This window comes from Mobula hypostoma, chromosome 6, assembly GCF_963921235.1.
Source record: "Mobula hypostoma chromosome 6, sMobHyp1.1, whole genome shotgun sequence".
NCBI classification, from domain to species: Eukaryota; Metazoa; Chordata; class Chondrichthyes; order Myliobatiformes; family Myliobatidae; genus Mobula; species Mobula hypostoma.
In genome coordinates, this window is record NC_086102.1 from 116,269,636 (window position 1) to 116,289,464 (window position 19,829).

The 19,829-nt window shown below is 46.3% G+C and overlaps 1 protein-coding gene across 5 annotated transcripts in view; it reads left to right on the forward strand.

Moving 5' to 3' along the window:
• The first annotated feature begins 413 nt into the window (after positions 1 to 413).
• Positions 414 to 19,829, forward strand: part of igf2bp2a (insulin-like growth factor 2 mRNA binding protein 2a) — a 163,145-nt gene continuing 143,729 nt past the window's right edge. For 4 of the 5 annotated variants that reach the window (XM_063051532.1, XM_063051534.1, XM_063051533.1 and 1 more), the window contains exons 1-2: positions 414 to 842; positions 2,206 to 2,266. In XM_063051532.1, the coding sequence (XP_062907602.1) occupies positions 671 to 842; positions 2,206 to 2,266 (233 nt within the window). In that variant the 5' untranslated portion in view covers positions 414 to 670. Of the gene's footprint in view, positions 843 to 1,179; positions 1,328 to 2,205; positions 2,267 to 19,829 lie in introns of those variants that run through there. The other variant, XM_063051537.1, reaches the window with a different exon arrangement.

Below are 19,829 nucleotides of genomic sequence, written 5' to 3' on the forward strand. Positions count from 1 at the left end.
TGGACACTGGGGTGCGGGGATAGGCCAGAAGGTCATCAATCCTGTTGAAGGATGGTCCATTCCTGTTAGCTGGGGTTCCCAGGTTTCAGGGTGGAGAGTAGGTCACTGGTAGTTAACCCCTCCCAAGCGGTGGGAGTTGGTCGTAGGGGAGAGAGAGCCTCCGCCCAACTCATCACCAGTCACCACCCCATTCCAGGGCGTCTGGGGGGGCCCAGCCACTGGGTGGGCAGAGAGGAATGGGATCTGGAACTGCAGGCATCCTGATCCTCCAGACAACACCATCTCTCATCGCCTTCTCACATCACCACGTGGGATCCAATCTCTTTTTTTCTCGATTTTTTAAGCCTGATTTTATTTAGAGGCGGTGCTTAACCCAAAGGAGCGTCATAGTGACACTTGGAGCCGGACTCATTCGCTTTTGTCTTGCTGCTGCTACAGTTTAGTTGTTTGCAGGCTGACTTGTATGTTGTGTGGGTTTAGTTTGTTTTTATTTCCCCCCTCCCTTCCCCCCCACTTCTTATATTTTCCTCTCTCTTGGGGACTGGGAGGTTTGAGGAGTGAGTTCCTATTTTAATTTATGACTACATAGGATTTGAGTTGTTGATAATTTTCGATTGTGTGTGTGAGGAGAGGAGGAGGCGGGGGTTGGGGGGGGGAAAGGAGTGAGATCATGAATAAGTTGTATATTGGGAATCTGAGCTCGTCTGTGACCCCCGCCGATATCCAGCAACTCTTTGGGGAGAAGAAGCTCTCCGTCGGGCAAGTTCTGCTTAAATCGGGCTATGCCTTCGTGGACTGCCCCGACGACAACGCGGCTATCAGAGTCATCGAGGCGCTGTCCGGTGAGTGGGATCCTCCTGAATTTGGGCTGAGGCGGGGGGAGGAAGGAGGAAGGGGGTATTTTGTTGCCTTCCTCTGGAGTCGGGACACTCACCCATTGCCTACACGCCGAGTCCCTCCCTCCCTCCCTCCTCTCTCTCGCTCTCTCTCTCTCTCACACACACAAGGTGTGGGATCCACCAGGCAAAACAAATCGCAGCAAAGAATAAAAGAGTGCTCCTGCGGGACGGGGAAATAGGGGTAGGTTGTGGGAGAGGAGGGTGTTCGGCTCCCCCCCGGGGGCCGGGCCCGGCCGGGACGCCTCTGCAATCGGGAGCCGAAGTTGCGAGGAGCCCGTGGCAGCGCACTGCGCAGCCCCATCTCTCTCTCGCACTCTTATTTTTTCCCGATTTTTTTGTCCCGATTTTATTCATGGACCGCTGGCAGAGTTCAGGCGCAGAAAAGCCCGCGTCGGTAATCCCCGGGAAGGTGCCCATCATTTTACGAGGTGCCCAGACCGTAGGAGCCGCCGTTCGGGAGCAAAGTGGCTGTGAATCGGTAGCGAGGAGGAGGAGGTGGTGGTGGTGGGGGAGGAGGGGAGGGAGGGAAGAAGGGATGGAGGGGAAGAGCTGCGCCAGGCCATGGCACACACAAATTCTAAACATGCTGGAAGCTTCTCAACCATTTACACACAACTTTCAAAACACTGGGACCCCGAATCCCAGAGATGGGGGGGAGAAAGTGTGGGTGGGTGGGGTGTGCATTATTGGGTGGCTGAGGGAAGTGGTGGTGGTGGTGAGGAAGGAGGGAAGGAGCCCTACCAAGCCCCTCCAAGGGCTGGAGTGGGGAGCCTTCCCAGTCGCTGGGGTGGGTGTGAGGTGCCCCCACCACCTCGTCCCCTCGCCTGCTCTTCAGAACGGGCTCAGGAGGTGGTTGAGAAGCATGGCGGCTCCGTCCTTCATTTTGTGAATCAAAAAAAAAGAGATCTCACTCTCTCCCCTTTGGCGCCGCGCTTTTTTTTTGTTTTGTGTGTGTTCCTTTAACACACGGATTGCATTGCTTCAGATGACATTAGTACATGTTCCGTTAATGGTTCAATCCCAGCCCGTTGCAAAAAAAAACAAGATTCCCTAGCCCCAATGCAAACATTTATTTCTATTTATTTTAAAGCCCGGGTCTGGCCATCTTTCAATGTCCTGCTATAAAGCTGGGCAGCCGAGAGAGGGAACGAGGAGCGCATGGGGCAACTTGTGTGGAATTGTTGCAATTTCATGTGTAACATCGGCCGGTTTGTTCGGGGGCATGTGTCAGTCTGACAACTCCTCGGCCGGCGCCGTTCACCGCTCTCCCGAACCAAAATAACATCTCCTGCCTTCTCCCCACTAGGCAAAGTGGAACTTCACGGCAAATTGATCGAAGTGGACTACTCTGTGCCCAAAAAGCAGAGGTGAGCCTGCACATTTTGAATTCGTGTATATTTTCTTAAATCGTTCACTGTTGAATCGGGTTGCGTTTTGCAAGCCAGTTTAAAATGCCCCCTCCCCACACACGCCTGATCATAATTATTTCTTCAGTTTATATGTATCGGTGTAATCGTACTTTCGAGAGTCCCGTGCGTTTAATGTGTAAAAATAACCCAAATATAATTTTCAGTAAAGGGTACCACGTGTTAGTAACAGGGTAATAATACGTTTTTAATAAAGAAAACACAAGGATTATCTTGTCTTACACTGGGGGGGGGTTGCTCTGGAATAAACTTATGCAATAGTCAGTAATTATTGAGACTTTCAGTTTGTAGTTTCCTGTTTTGCAGTTTGTCTTCACTCGTTGAAAGGGCAGAGATCTGTGTCCCTAATATATGCAAAATTAATTTTTCTAAAATGATTACAATAATTATTGGTAGACATATTGTTCACTACACTGATTTAAAAGATTCCATTCTCAATCTTTCTACTCCAAACTTTAAAAAAAACACATTGTTTAATCAGAATCAGGTTTGGCTTTTGTCGTGAAAATTGTTTAAGCTTCACGTCCTCTCTCTTAAGTAAAGGTTTAGTATCAACTCTTAAATAAAAGTGGTCCAGTGAAACTTTGACACACGTGGAAGATGAAAAGTTGGTTAATTGACCCAGAGTTTAACAAATAATGTTCATGAAGAAAATGGGGAATACATTACACAACACCAGGGAGCAATAGGTTAAAGCAAAACTGGCCCTTTGGCAGAGGGGGTCCTGGTGGTCAGTATAACTCAACAGAGGTTTCTTTCACTTTGTGATTGTAAATGCATTAATCAAATACAAATATATATTTAAAGTTCGAATAACTTCAGCTGTAGTCAGCCATGTTTTTAGTCCATTTGCAAGGATGTCCTGTATTTGTTTCTGTAATGCTGGAGTGTTCTGAAGGTGTTAATTTCTGTGATTTTTAAAATTTTTTAAAGCTGATCTATAAGTGATACACAGCGGATAGGATTTTGAAAATGCCAGGTTGGTTTTCAAAGAATGTGGTTGTGTGTTTATCAGCTGTGGCACATCTGGACAATTTGCCTGTGGCGTTGGGGTGTTTGTGTGGTCGGCAGTGAACGACCGTTCGTTTGGTTTCCTTTGTACCTTTCCACGTCTTTTGTACCAAGCCTGTGGGGCAGTGTGGTGGTATAGCGGTTAGTGTAGAGCTATCACAGCACCAGCAATCCGTGTTTAATTCCAGGTGTGCCAGTTTGGAGCATGGGACAAAAGATGTACGGGACAATAGATGAATTGGTCAAATGGGTGTATTCGGGCGGCGTGAGCTCATTGGGCCTGAAGGGCCTGTTACCTCTAAATTAAAAAAAAATTAAAATTAAAAAATATGTATTTTGGAAGAGTGGTTTTATCAGTCTACGAAATTAATACTATTTGTACTAATCACTTGCCTGATTAAGTGAAGATGGTGGGGTTTACTTCATGCGATGTGAGATGTGATTGGATGTGAGAGAGTCATTGCAAAGAAGGAAGAAGCTTCAGAATATTGTGGGTGAACTCCTGAGTCTGTTTGGTGCCATTTCCTGTTTTTCCTGTGGCGGCAGGTCATGGGGAGCAAGTGAATACGGGTAACCCCAGAGTAACACACACAAAATGCTGAAGGAACCCAGCAGCTATGAAAAGCAACTTCAACAAGAGAAAGCCACACTTTGTGCTGGAGAGTCCTTCCATTAGGAGTGCCTGATAAGCTTGTTCAGCTGCTAACCATTACAGAGACCTTGAAACATCAGCAACATCCCCTCCAAAAACAAAAACACACCTCCCAAAATTTTTTTGGGAATATGTTTCTAGACAGAACAGAAATCCATAGACAAGAGTTGTGGTTGTATGTCACACAAACTAAAAACTGAAAACAGCAGTATGCACTACACAATATTAAATGGTGCAGATAGCATGGGGTGAGGTTACTCAGGAACCAATTATTCAGTGTAAAGGTGATTCAGTGTTACAGAAATTAATATGAGTATTTTTAAATGTGTACCAATGGAATATGTTGCATCTTTGCTTTGCTCTTTACATTGTCCTATGATGTATAAACTACATAAAATATGCTTTTTTATTGATGAAATGGGAATTCCAAAACCAGTAGTGAAAATGTCAGTCTCCATTTATAAAAAGGCAAAATTTTCTTTTTATTTTTAATTAAATTTTTTTGTTTTATTTTGTTGGTAATAATTACTTTTCTCTCATTGTTCTGGTGCCCACGAGAAGCCAGGATAAGCTCGCTCCATTTGGAGATTGCGCCTAGTAGTTGGTTTCCAACAAAAACCTTGGATTGGGTCTTGGGTCCATTGTTGCTTCCTGTATGTACCACCCTTTACATTCGGGGAAGGAGCAGTGAACCTCGACAAGCTGTTTGGGCAGTGAGGTGGCTGCACGTTTAATTGTTATCAAAGAGATTTTACTTTTGCAATAGATGACTGAGAAAAAAGGATATTTGAAGAACAGTGACAAGAAAATATTGGCTTTATAATTAAGGATTAAAAAAAAAGTATTGACTACCAAGCTTTATCTTGAAGAGGAGGTGCTTTATGTATTTGAACATACCAGTAACTCGTTATGAAATCAAGTTCATGCGAGCACAGTGGCATTTTAGATTTTGGATTTAAGAGTTTGTCAGAGTTGTAACTTTGCAAAAGGAATTGTATAATCTGAATACAGGAGATTCTGCAGGTGCTGGAAAGCCATAGGAACAAGTACAAAATGCTGGAGGAACTCAGCAAGTCAGGCAGCATCTGTGGAAAAGAATAGTTGGTGTTTTGGGCTGAGACCTGGTGAAGGGTCTCAGAGCTCCTGGATAAATCAATTAAATTTGCTTACCATAATTTAAGACGGGAAAATCTTATCAATGGCTAGAAAATCTCATTATTATTATTATTCTTAGTGGTTCTATTCATTACCACACTCTACCTATGTGTTGGGTGAAAGAAACAATTTGGAAAAAACACACTGCTGAAATTTCTCAGGTACAACAGACAGTGGGGAGACCAGCTCCTGCAACCATTTTGCATGGGATTTCAGAATAATGCTCATCTGAGGTTCTGTTTATAAGTGAATCGATAACATGTCTACTTTGAGGATTTTCATAGATTCCACAAACCCCCTTGCTGTACTTAGTTAGCAGTTTGATAGATAAAGTGTTCTTGCAAATGACCAGAATGACAGAATTTATTAGTGCATCTTCCTCATTTGTTGCTGCGTGTAAGCTTTGATTTTGCCCTCTGACATTGAGGTATTGGGTGCAGTGGAATGGGGCAGGCTTTATTTTCAATTTTGTTCCCCGTGCTCTTTCAGTAATCACAGCACGACGGCAGGGTTTCGTACCGAGCTCTGCTGGTCAATTCAAGCTTTCTGAACACTTGAGGTGGAGGAGAGCTTTTGGCTCTGCTGAAAGGGCAAATGTTGTGGGGCTAGTTGGCTAGCGCTTCTCAGGAGCCACAGAATAATTACTGGGTGAAAGGTTAGTTGAGTCATCCACTCAGTCCTGCGTGACTGCTTTTTGTCCTGGAGCTCTGCAGCTGATTTTCCTCTATGCCTGTCCATTTCTGCCCGGCAAGTTTTATTTTAGTCTCCATCCTCCCTCGCAGGCAACGAGCTGCAGAGCATCACCACGTTCTCACAGTTAGAAATTTCCACGTGTCCCACCACCTCCCTGTGTATTGTACGCCCAGCACTTTAAGCCTGCATTGATCCGGACTTGAAATTTTGTCTAGGGAGGGTGTACAGAGTTTTACAATGTTGGACAACAATGCTAGTATGTTAAATGTACATAATCTAATTAAAACAAAATCAGATTTTTTTTTATCATTAACGTGTGATGGAGAATTTGTTGTTTTGCGTCAGTGCAGTGCAAAGGACATAAAATTGCTATAAATTACAAAAAAAAGTACAAAGGGAAAGGAGCGTTGTTCATGGATGGTTTAGAAATCTGATGGTGGGGAGAAAGAAATTGTCTGAATTGAGTATAGGTCTTTAGGCTCCTGGTAATAACAACTCACATGAGAGGGAGCTTGAATTTTGACTTGACAACTTTGTTGTACAGGGTTTGTTGAGAATTCTGGGTAACTTGGTGATCTTTCAAAGTCCAATTACTTTGTAGGCAAATCTGTAGTTGGATGTTATGCTGATTTTTGACATTTAAAAATTCCCTTTGTCAGTTCCTCAACATTGTTTGCCTGAGACAAGGGGGGAAAAATGCTGCAATTTCTTGTTATCAACGTGTGTTTGACTTCTTTCATTATCTACACAACTTGAATCTTCACCCAAATCCACTCTCAATGATGAGATATTTCATTCAGCTTGCAGAAATGAGCATACATTTGAGTTGACATTTACTTAATTCTGCTTCATCTCATAATTTGTTTTATTCACTCAATTCCCATCTCTTCCAAACAAATTTCCATATCTACTGAGGAACATTGAAGTTGTCTGGTGCTGTTGTTAAATCACAACCAAAAGAATACCATTCAAATTCCTCATGTTGTGAAAAGCAAAAAAAAAAGAACTGATTTTGTGAAAAAGTATTTTAAATGTTTTTCATTTAACACTCGATATATTACATCATCTGTGTGATTTTTAGGTATTTGTTGGGAATGAAGCATGAGAAAAAGTTAATTTCTGGATAGCAAGCATTCAGTTACAGCCTTTCCTTTTTTAAATAGGTAAATTATTTGTAATTGGCTGTGAGCAGTTCAGAGTAAACAATCAGATTTATGCAGGGGAATGAAATCTTTGACTCATATTTCTGTGGTCTAGACAGTCCTGTAATCTGTCTTGAGTGAGTTGATTCGCCGTACACTCAGGGCCACTTTCAGTTATCTCCTGTACCTAATAAAGTGGCCACTGAGTACGTGGTCTGCTGCTGCTGTAGCCCGTCCATCAAGGATCGACGTGTTGTGCGTTCAGAGATGCTTTTCTGCACACCACTGTTGTAACGTGTGGTTATTTGAGTTACTGTCACCTGCCTGTCAGCTTGAACCAGTTTGGCTATTCTCTGACCCTGCTCATTTACAAACACAAAACCTGCAGATGCTCCTCTCCATCACTATTCCCCATTCCCGATTTTCGGCCCCCCCCCCCATATCTCCTTATATGCCACATGACCTCCCTCTGGTGCCCCCATTCTTTTCTTCCACAGTCTCCTATCAGGTTCCCCACTCCTCCAGCCCTGTGTCTCTTTCACCAATCAAGTTCAGAGCTCTTTACTTCACCCCCTCCCTCTTCTGATTTCACCTTTTACTCCTTCCTCCCCTACCCCACCTTCTTACTCTGACTTCTCTGTTCCATTTCAGTCCTGAAGAAGGGTCTCTGCCCGAAACGTCGACTGTACTCTTTTGCATCCACGCTGCCTGGCCTGCTGAGTTCCTCCAGCATTTTGTGTGTTTCTCATCAACAAGGCATTTTTCCCCACGGAACTGTCACTCACTGGGTGTTTTTCTTTTTGTTTTTGCACCATTCTCTGCAAACTCTAGAAACTGTTGTGCATGAAAATTCCAGGAGATCAACAGTTTCTGTCAAAGTACCCCGTCAAGCACCAGCAATCGATTCAAAGTCGAAGTCACTTAGATTACACTCTTCCCCATTCTGATATCTGGTCTGAACAACAACTGGACCTCTTGACCATGTCTGCATTGAGTTGCTGCCACATGATTGGCTGATTAGATACTTGCATTAACAAGCAGGTGTAGCTAATGAAGTGGCCATTGAGTAGATGTGTAGAACTATATGTCTCCTGAAGACCAGTGCTTGTTCTGGGCATACTAAGCCCCAAACTAGAGTTCACATTGGTGTGGTCATGATGTTGTCTCCTCCACAGTTGAACGTGGCATTGTTGGATTGGTCCCTGAAGCAGCAGGTACAAAATTTTTTTTAAAAGAACAAAGCTTTTTGTGTCGGTGGTAACGAAGGGAAGTGATTTTTGAGCAGGCGTCTTTGTGGTAGAGGGTAGTTTGCTCTTGAACACTGTCTGGATGTGACTGAAATATCAGAGGAGCAGAGAGTCCGCCCCAGCGATGAAGCTATCACTAAATTGACTAGCAACAGTGCATGGTTAATGATATTGTTCGCTGCTGGGGCTGTGTTGTTTGGCTAAGTTGGAGGAGCCAGTGAAAGTGCAGTGTTTTCTTGAGGAACCAGTGTGGATTATGCTTGACTAAAATAGAAGATCTTAGAAATACAGCTAAATGGCATGTTAGCTGTTCTGGACATTATTGTGTATTTGCCTTCAAATGAGGGGATTCTATTCTTTATTTATGCGCTTCTGTGTTGTCCTATATTAACACCGTTTTTAAAATGTAGCTGATCTCCTCAAGGTTCCATATTTCATACCACCTTGCAGTTTTGCTGTTGCATGAGTGAGACTTGTAGATTGTCTTTGCACCCTCCAGCATCTGTAGGGTGGAAACTATTTTAGTTTGGGCTTCAAAGGCATTTGCTGTTTATCAAAGGTTAAAGTAAATTTTATTACAGAAGTACACGTGGGTCACCATGAGGTTCATTTTCTTGCAGGCATTTGCAGTAGAACAAAGAAATGCAATAGAATCCATGAAAAATTGCACACGAACAAAAAAACTTTTGGGCAATGTACAGGAGAAGACAAATTGTATAAATACAAAAGTAAATAAGTAAAACTGAGAGCACAAGTTGTAGAGCCCTTGAAAGTGAATCCGTAGGTTGTGGAATCAGTTCAGAGTTCAGGTGAATGAAGTTATCCATGATGGTTCAGGAGCCTGATGGTTGAGAGGTAGTAACTTTTCCTGAACCTGGCAGTGTGGATCCTGTATCACCTTCCCGATGGCAGCAGCAAGAAGAGAGCAAGGCCTGGATGGTGGGGTCTCTGGATTTTTTTTAATGCCGCTCAAGTCAAAAAAATTGAAGTTAAATAGATTTAGAGTCTGTTGTCTGTAAATATGAATACTTACTACTCATCAATTAATAGCACTAAAGTTGTGAGTTCACACTTGTGGCTTTTTCTTTGGCTGGTTCACATTTGTTGACCTGGTCATTGTCAGTGTTTGAACTGGATATGAGTTTGAATGGAAGAAACCAGTTGATGATTTGACATTGTTTAATCAGTAGTTTAGTTGGTAAAAGGTGTTGCATTTTAGGGATTAAATCTTCCTAAATTTTCAGTCATTAATTTCCTACAGGGATGCTCTAAGTCCTACTTAGAATTCTGTTTTAACAAATCACTACCCACTTTGAACAGTTAACTGTTTCACTCTCCAGAGATGCAACATGAACTGCTAAGTATTTCCAGCATTCTATCTCGCTCATTGGTTCTTTTCTTAAATGGTCTTTTCCCAGTTTAGAAAACAGTTTTAAAGATCCTTAATTAAAATAATTTTAAAAAGAGTGCGCAAGATCAATGAATTAAATTTAAAGATTTAGTTATTAAATGTTATCACCTCTGAAGTTTTTGAACTGAAGTTGAGGAAAGGAAGATGGAGTCTTGTAAATGCAGTCAAGCTGGATGTGAGAAATTTATTTTGTAACGAATTGTCTGCAAATCTGAGTAATTGCTGTGTTGATTGAGAGAGTGTAGAGGGTTAAAAATAACTGGATCTAGAACAAAATATGTGGGCAAGTGGATAATTATATGTATTGATTATGTAAGTTAGATAATTTGTATACAAGCTAATAGATAATTTATATATAAGCTATCCATAAATATAGTTAATTCTAGATGAGTATTCAATCTTCTATTTAGGTTCTGCCAATCTAAATTTACACTAAAATGACATACAACTAGTTATAGTAGATAGACAAACTCTCAACGTAAGCATGTCAGGTTTTGTTGGTGGGTACTGACATAATCAAAAGCGACGGAGTTTTAAACACTGGACTCAAAGTGGCAATGTGATGTTGCGCATTTTTACTGGAAGCATATTTATATTTAGTCGGTACTTTCTGTGATTCATAGTTTTCTGATGAATATTGGCTGTTGACTTTAAAAACACAAAATTCAGGGAGGAAGCCTTAGTTTGGGCTGCTGTGGTGTGTGAGGAATGTAACTATCTGAGCTTGGAGCAGACTATTGACTTTAGTTTGAGCTTATCAGTGTGTGCGCGTGTGCGTCTGTGTGCGTGTGTATGTGTGTATAGAATGCTTCAGTAAAGAGCTCAAAATTAAGAGATCACATTAGGGGATCAGGACGGTAGAAGTGAGAAGTCAGGGCAAAAGCCAGGCAATCTCGTATTTATAACACTGTGATCCTGAGCCATGTCCTAGAAGGAACTTCAGAGTGAGCTGAGGATCTGCAGGGACTGTGGGGGTGGGGAGGAATGACGGGAGGGGATGATACAGGAGAGACATCAATACAGGAAGTAATAGTTGAGAAGGCAGTGCTGAGAAATGGTGACTGGAATTTGCACAGTTAAACAACTAACAGTAAATTGTGGTTATTTTGTGCCCTGGTATTCGGACCAGCACCAGATGTGTATTATATCACAATTGTGTAAGTAAAGGGAACACCAGAGCATATATCAGGGGTAGGAAGGGGCTGTACAGTTGGAGACTGGTCTGTCGCCGTGCAGTACAGAGCAGCCTTACTGCTGGGGAAGTGGGGTCATGTCTGTCACTGTGTAACACTGGGGTACAGTACCGGTGGGGACGGGTTGTCATTGTATAATACTGGGGTACAGTACTGGTGGGGACGGGTCTGTCACTGTGTAACACTGGGGTACAGTATTGGTGGGAATGGGTTGTCATTGTGTAACACTGGGGTACAGTATTGGTGGGAATGGGTTGTCATTGTATAACACTGGGGTACAGTACTGGTGGGGACAGGTTGTCATTGTATAACACTAGGGTACAGTACCGGTGGGGATGGGTCTGTCATTGTAACACAAGTACAGTACTGGTGGGGATGGGTCTGTCACTCTGTAATACAGGTACAATACTGGTGGGGATGGGGCTGTCATTGTAACATTGGTGTACAGTACTGGTGGGGATGGGTTTGTCACTGTAACACGGGTACAGTACTGGTGGTGATGTGTCTGTCACTGTAACACGGGTACATTACTTGTGGGGATGGGTCTGTCACTGTATAACAGATACAGTACTGGTGTGGATGGGTCTGTCACTGTATAATATGGGTACAGTACTGGTGGGGACAGGTCTGTGACTGTACAACAGTGGGGTACAGTACTGGAGGGGATGGATCTGTCACTGTACACTGGGGTACAGTACTGGTGGGAATGTGTCTGTCATTATAACATTGGGGTATAGTACCAGTGGGGATAGGTATGTTGCTGTATAACACTGGGATACAGTACTGGAGGGGATGGGTCTGTCACTGTGTAACACGAGTACAGTACTGGTGGGGATGGGTCTGTTACTGTGTAACACTGGTACAGTACTGGAAGGGATAGGTCTGTCACTGTAACACTGGGATACAGTACTGGTTGGGATGGGTCTGTCATTGTAACATGGGTACAGTACTGGTTGGGATGGGTCTTGTCATTGTAACACTGGGTTGTCGTACCAGTAGGGACGGGTCTGTCGCTGTATAACGTTGGGGTACATTATTGGGGACTGGTCTGTCACTGTATAACACTGGACACTGTACTGGTGGGGATGGTTCTGTCTCTGTAAAACACCAGGGTGCAATATAGGTGGGGACGGGGCTGTCACTGTGTAACACTGGGATACAGTACTGGTCGGGATGCGTCTGTCACTGTTAACACTGGACAGTACTGGTGGGGATGGGTCTGTCACTGTAACACGGGTACAGTACTGGTGGGGACGGGTCTGTCACTGTATAACACTGGACACAGTACTGGTGGAGATGAGTCTGTCACCGTAACACAGGTACAGTACTGGTGGGGACGGGTCTGTCACTGTAACACGGGTACAGTACTGGTGGGGACGGGTCTGTCACTGTGTAACACTGGGGTACAGTACTAGTGGGACGGGTCTGTCACTGTGTAACACTGGGGTACAGTACTGGTGGGGCAGGTCTGTCACTGTAACACGGGTACAGTACTGGTGGGGACGGGTCTGTCACTGTATAACACTGGAACAGTACTGGTGGGGATGGGTTTATCACTGTGTCAAGGCTGATTTATACTAGTGTCAAATGTACACTATAGGTGCGGCGTAGCTACGTACCCTACGCTGTACTCTACGCGAAACCTACACCGTAGCCTAATGCGCACCTCTCCCAAAATGTAACTCTGCGTTGCGGCGACGCTGACTAAAACAACTGTGATTGGTCCACTTGGTAGCATCGCATTTCCTGCTACGCTGCAATAGCTTCCCATTGGGTGACTGAAGGGCAGGGAAGGAACTCTGGCTGCAATGCTTTCCATAAAGCTTTACAGATCTCCGAAATTATGGAGGACCCTGTGCTTGACGCCATTTTGTAGCTAACTGCTGCAGCCCGTTGACTTCCATCAGAAGCTAAAACTCGAATGGTGATTGCCAGTCTCTGAGTATACTGTGCGTATACTGATGCAATATTAATTGTTGGAGACGATGAACCAAATCGTCAAATCTACCTGCCGACAGCTGGAAATATTTGAAATGCATTTCCTCGTCCATGTCTCTCAGTGGCCGGACAAGCACAGAAAATTCACCCTCCTTCTGTTTCAGTCGCCATTGTTTGAAGATTGAGTTTCTTTGTGTTGAGTTTCAACATGAAGAAACTCAACACAGTGGCATAGAAACCCCACCGCCAACTAGCGTTTTGGCGGTGAATTGCAGCGCGATGCAGACACACCAACGCACAAGTATAAATGCTCACAACGGCGTAGCCCATTTGCGTAGACTATGGCGTAGGCTAGTACACACAAGTATAAATCAGCCTTCACTGGACACGGTACTGGTGGGGACGGATCTGTCACTGTAACACTGGAGTACAGTACTGGTGGGGATGGGTCTGTTACTGTGTAACACTGGGTTACATTACTGGTGGGGCTGGGTCTGTCACTGTGTAACACGGGTACAATACTGGTGGGGATGGATCAGTCACTGTATAACGGGTACAGTACTGGTGGGGATGGGTCTGTCACTGTGTAACACTGGGGTACAGTACTGGTGGGGATGGGTCTGTCACTGTGTAACACTGGGGTACAGTACTGGTGGGGATGGGTCAGTCACTGTATAACGGGTACAGTACTGGTGGGGATGGGTCTGTCACTGTATAACGGGTACAGTACTGGTGGGGATGGGTCAGTCACTGTGTAACACGGGTACAGTACTGGTGGGGACGGGTCTGTCACTGTATAACACTGGGGTACAGTACCGGTGGGGATGGGTCAGTCACTGTAATACGGGAACAATACTGGTGGGGATGGGTCTGTCACTGTATAACACGGGTACAGTACTGGTGGGGATGGGTCTGTCACTGTATAACACGGGGATACAGTACTGGTGGGGATGGGTCAGTCACTGTATAACACTGGGATACAGTACTGGTGGGGATGGGTCAGTCACTGTGTAACATGGGTACAGTACTGGTGGGGATGGGTCAGTCACTGTATAACACTGGGATACAGTACTGGTGGGGATGGATCTGACACTATATAACTCTGGGGTACAGTACTGGTGGGGACGGGTCTGTCACTGTATAACACTGGGATACAGTACTGGTGGGGATGGGTCTGTCACTGTAACACGGGTACAGTACTGGTGGGGATGGGTCTGTCACTGTAACACTGGAGTACAGTACTGGTGGGGACGGGTCTGTCACTGTAACACGGGTACAGTACTGGTGGGGATGGGTCTGTCACTGTAACACTGGGGTACAGTACTGGTGGGGATGGGTCAGTCACTGTATAACACTGGGGTACAGTACTGGTGGGTACAGGTCTCTTAATGTGCTATTTTCAGCTTTGGTGGCTGTCTTGGTCCATCACTCTATTTATGAAACACACATGAAAGTGCTGGTGAATGCAGCAGGCCAGGCAGCATCTCTAGGAAGAGGTGCAGTCGACGTTTCAGGCCGAGACCCTTCGTCAGGACTAACTGAAGAAAGAGTGAGTAAGGGATTTGAAAGTTGGAGGGGGAGGGGGGGATCCAAAATGATAGGAGAAGACAGGAGGGGGAGGGATGGAGCCAAGAGCTGGACAGGTGATAGGCAAAAGGGATACGAGAGGATCATGGGACAGGAGGTCCGGGAAGAAAGACAAGGGGGGGGGGACTAGGAGGATGGGCAAGGGGTATAGTCAGAGGGACAGAGGGAGAAAAAGGAGAGTGAGAGAAAGAATATGTGTATAAAAATAAGTAACAGATGGGGTACGAGGGGGAGGTGGGGCATTAGCGGAAGTTAGAGAAGTCGATGTTCATGCTATCAGGTTGGAGGCTACCCAGACAGAATATAAGATGTTGTTCCTCCAACCTGAGTGTGGCTTCATCTTTACAGTAGAGGAGGCCGTGGATAGACATGTCAGAACGGGAATGGGATGTGGAATTAAAATGTGTGGCCACTGGGAGATCCTGCTTTCTCTGGCGGACAGAGCGTAGATGTTCAGCAAAGCGGTCTCCCAGTCTGCGTCGGGTCTCGCCAATATATAAAAGGCCACATCGGGAGCACCGGATGCAGTATATCACCCCAGCCGACTCACAGGAGAAGTGTTGCCTCACCTGGAAGGGCTGTTTGGGGCCCTGAATGGTGGTAAGGGAGGAAGTGTAAGGGCATGTGTAGCACTTGTTCTGCTTACACGGATAAGTGCCAGGAGGGAGATCAGTGGGGAGGGATGGGGGGGACGAATGGACAAGGGAGTTGCGTAGGGAGCGATCCCTGCGGAATGCAGGGGGGGGAGGGAAAGATGTGCTTAGTGGTGGGATCCCGTTGGAGGTGGCGGAAGTTATGGAGAATAATATGTTGGACCCGGAGGCTGGTGGGGTGGTAGATGAGGACCGGGGAACCCTATTCCTAGTGGGGTGGCGGGAGGATGGAGTGAGAGCAGATGTACGTGAAATGGGGGAGATGTGTTTAAGAGCAGAGTTGATAGTGGAGGAAGGGAAGCCCCTTTCTTTAAAAAAGGAAGACATCTCCCTCGTCCTGGAATGAAAAGCCTCATCCTGAGAGCAGATGCAGCGGAGAAGGAGGAATTGCGAGAAGGGGATGGCGTTTTTGCAAGAGACAGGGTGAGAAGAAGATAGTCCAGATAGCTGTGAGAGTCAGTAGGCTTATAGTAGATATCAGTGGATAAGCTGTCTCCAGAGACAGAGACAGAAAGGTCTAGAAAGGGGAGGGAGGTGTCGGAAATGGACCAGGTAAACTTGAGGGCAAGGTGAAAGTTGGAGGCAAAGTTAATAAAGTCAACGAGCTCTGCATGCATGCAGGAAGCAGCGCCAATGCAGTCGTCGATGTAGCGAAGGAAAAGTGGGGGACAGATACCAGAATAGGCATAGAACATAGATTGTTCCACAAAGCCAACAAAAAGGCAGGCATAGCTAGGACCCATACGGGTGCCCATAGCTACACCTTTAGTTTGGAGGAAGTGGGAGGAGCCAAAGGAGAAATTATTAAGAGTAAGGACTAATTCCGCTAGACGGAGCAGAGTGGTGGTAGAGGGGAACTGATTAGGTCTGGAATCCAGAAAGAAGTGTAGAGCTTTGAGACCTTCCTGATGGGGGATGGAAGTATATAGGGACTGGACATCCATGGTGAAAATAAAGCGGTGGGGGCCAGGGAACTTAAAATCATCGACAAGTTTAAGAGCGTGAGATGTGTAACGAACATAGGTCGGAAGGGATTGAACAAGGGGGGATAAAACCGTGTCGAGGTATGCAGAAACAAGTTCGGTGGGGCAGGAGCAAGCTGAGACAATAGGTCTGCCAGGACAGGCAGGTTTGTGGATCTTGGGTAGGAGGTAGAAACGGGAAGTGCGGGGTGTGGGAACTATAAGGTTGGTAGCAGTGGGTGGGAGATCCCCTGAATGGATAAAGTCAGTGATGGTGTGGGAGACAATGGCCTGGTGCTCCTTAGTGGGGTCACGATTGAGGGGTAAATAAGAGGAGGCATCCGTGAGTTGTCGCTGTGCCTCGGCAAGGTAGAGGTCAGTACGCCAGACTACAACAGCACCCCCCTTATCGGCGGGTTTAATAATAAGGTTAGGATTAGTGCGGAGGGAGTGGAGAGCAGAGCGTTCCGAAGGAGTGAGGTTGGCATGGGGGCAAGGTGCGGTGAAGTCGAGACGGTTGATGTCCCGTCGGCAGTTAGCGATAAAGAGATCCAGAGCAGGCAGAAGACCAGAACGGGGTGTCCATGAAGAAGAGGAGGGTTGAAGACGGGAGAAAGGGTCATCGGTGGGGGTGAAAGAGTCCTTGCCGAAGAAGTAGGCTCGGAGACGGAGACGGCGGAAGAAGAGTTCCGCATCGTGGCGAACACGGAACTCGCTGAGGTGTGGGCGAAGGGGGACAAAGGTGAGGGCCTTACTGAGGACAGAGCGTTCTGCCTCCAACAGTTGAAGGTCGGAGGGGATGGTAAAGACCTGGCACGGATGAGAGCTGGGATCAGAGGGGGGAGGGGGGAGGCTGGGGGGTGTCAATGGAGAGGGGAGGGTTGGGGTGAGAAGAAGATGGAGCCTCTGAGGGCCCAGGAGCTGACGGTGGGATCTGAGGAAGACAGAGCTGCGGAGTGGTGGTGGGGGAAGGGGAGACGGGAGTCACAATAGCAGCACATAAAGACCCGGCCTGGAGTTCAAGGCTGGAGTCGCAGTTGGTGGTTGCGCAATCGCTTTGAAGGTGTCCTTGGTCGTTGCTGGAGTCCGGGTTTTGAATATGCCCTGAGGTGTTGGAGCCAGCGAGATCAATGGCAGCGGCAGCAATCTGAAGTTCATGCCTGCTAGTTTCATGGCCAGCAGGCTCTGGAGTCCGTAGATGTAGGATCTTGCAATCTTTGCCTAACATGACAAAGTCAAAAAAACGGCGATTGCAGGCATGAATCCGACAGAGGATGAAATACCGGGTAGGACCATTACAGACGACGAAGAAAGTGTCCCGAAGGTGTGGAAGGGTCTGGGATAGGGACACCAAGTACCTCCTCATGGCGGAGAGAGTCGCCTTCAGAGCTTGACGGGAGAAGCGGCGAGAGGCAGAATCAATAAGATGTGAGTACCAGGGATCCTCAGAAGGTCCAAATTGAGAGGCTTGGAAACGAATCCTAAAGCCAACTGGAGTAAGTTGGCGACGGAGGCACGTTCCAAGAAAGGATATATGGCTGTAATAGCGAGTCTGAGTCAAAGTGTGGTCGAAAAGTTGAAGAGCCGAAGAAATTACAGATGGGGAGCAGTGAGAGATGGTTTCACTGAATTCCCATCGAAGAGAGGATCTAAACTTCTTCGGTGTAGGCATCACCGGAAGAGGCTTCGCAGTAGTGAATTTAAACGCAAACAACAGGAATTCTGCAGATGCGGGAAATTCAAGCAACACACATAAAAGTTGCTGGTGAACGCAGCAGGCCAGGCAGCATCTCTAGGAAGAGGTGTAGTCGACGTTTCAGGCTGAGACCCTTCGTCAGGACTAACTGAAGGAAGAGGGAGTAAGGGATTTGAAAGTTGGAGGAGTAGGGGGAGATCCAAAATGATAGGAGAAGACAGGAGGGGGAGGGATGGAGCCAAGAGCTGGACAGTTGATAAGCAAAAGGGATGCGAGAGGATCATGGGACAGGAGGTCTGGGAAGAAAGACAATGGGAGGGGACCCAGAGGATGGGCAAGGGGTATATTCAGAGGGACAGAGGGAGAAAAAGGAGAGTGAGAGAAAGAATGTGTGTATAAAAATAAGTAACAGATGGGGTACGAGGGGAAGGTGGGGCATTAGCGGAAGTTAGAGAAGTCGATGTTCATGCCATCAGGTTGGAGGCTACCCAGACAGCATATAAGATGTTGTTCCTCCAACCTGAGTGTGGCTTCATCTTTACAGTAGAGGAGGCCGTGGATAGACATGTCAGAATGGGAATGGGATGTGGAATTAAAATGTGTGACCACTGGGAGATTCTGCTTTCTCTGGCGGATAGAGCGTAGATGTTCAGCAAAGCGGTCTCCCAGTCTGCGTCGGGTCTCGCCAATATATAAAAGGCCACATCAGGAGCACCGGACGCAGTATATCACCCCAGTCGACTCACAGGTGAAGTGATGCCTCACCTGGAAGGACTGTTTGGGGCCCTGAATGGTGGTAAGGGAAGAAGTGTAAGGGCATGTGTAGCACTTGTTCCGCTTACACGGATAAGTGCCAGGAGGGAGATCAGTGGGGAGGGATGGGGGGGATGAATGGACAAGGGAGTTGCGTAGGGAGCGATCCCTGCAGAATCCCTGCTTAGTGGTGGGATCCCGTTGGAGGTGGCGGAAGTTACGGAGAATAATATGTTGGACCTGGAGGCTGGTGGGGTGGTAGGTGAGGACCAGGGGAACCCTATTCCTAGTGGGGTGGCGGGAGGATGGAGTGAGAGCAGATGTACGTGAAATGAGGGAGATGCGTTTAAGAGCAGAGTTGATAGTGGAGGAAGGGAAGCCCCTTTCTTTAAAAAAATTTATGACAATCTTTCTGATTTCCCTTTGAGGACCTGGGCTCTGAATTGCTCCTTTCTGTGTTTGTATTTGGCACGAAGTGGTTTTCTTAGTGATCCTGACCCTCTGGAGCTGGAGAAATGCCTAATCCCCTTTCCTTCTCGAACCTCAGCCCAGGGGAACATGAGCCAGGTGCGTCTGTAGTCGTCTATTTTGGTCATCACCACGAGATAGATTCACTTCAAGCCGAATTTTGCACTCTTGTACTTTGTGAGGCCAGGCCTGTTTCTTTTGGCGTTGGCGACTGTTGTGATTGAGAGGGGTTTGGAGATGCTGAAGAAGGGGTTGGGATGAGACGAAGTTGAGGCCAACTCTGGACCACAAATCCAGTGAATTAGTGGGTTAGGATCTGAAGGGATCCCGAGGACGTGGGTTGGTATCAACTGGGCATTGGAGAAGTCAGGGACACGGAAGAGTGTATCACAGGAACAGGCCATTCAGCCCATCAGGGACAGAATTGGTGGATGCAGATTTGAATTCATCATTTGGATAAGTATGTGGATGGGAGGTCTTTGGAGGGGCTGTGGTCCAGGAGCACGTCAATGAGGCTGGACAGTTTAATAATACAGCACAGACCAGTATGGCCGATGGGCCTGTTCCTGTGCTGTCGTCCTCTTTCACTCTACGAGTGGACACATTTCTGCTATTAATGAAGCAGGGGAGTGGAGGGGCAGAAAGACCCAGTGATGAACAGGAGAGATCCCTCCACGCTAGGTATATCTATCCTTATCTGTGGGACCAAACAGTGTTCTAAATGATCTCTCAACAGTCTGGAACAGTTGCCCCATAACTTCACTATTGTCATTCAGTTCAATTCAAGGTTGTGTACTGAAGAGTGTCAATAAACAAGTGTAAAGGAGAACAAAATGATTGTTAACGCAGTACTAAAAAAACACAATGTACAAGTAGCTGTTGTGTGGCCGTATACACATAAAATTATCTTGTATACACGGACAGATTGTACGTACTTAAAGT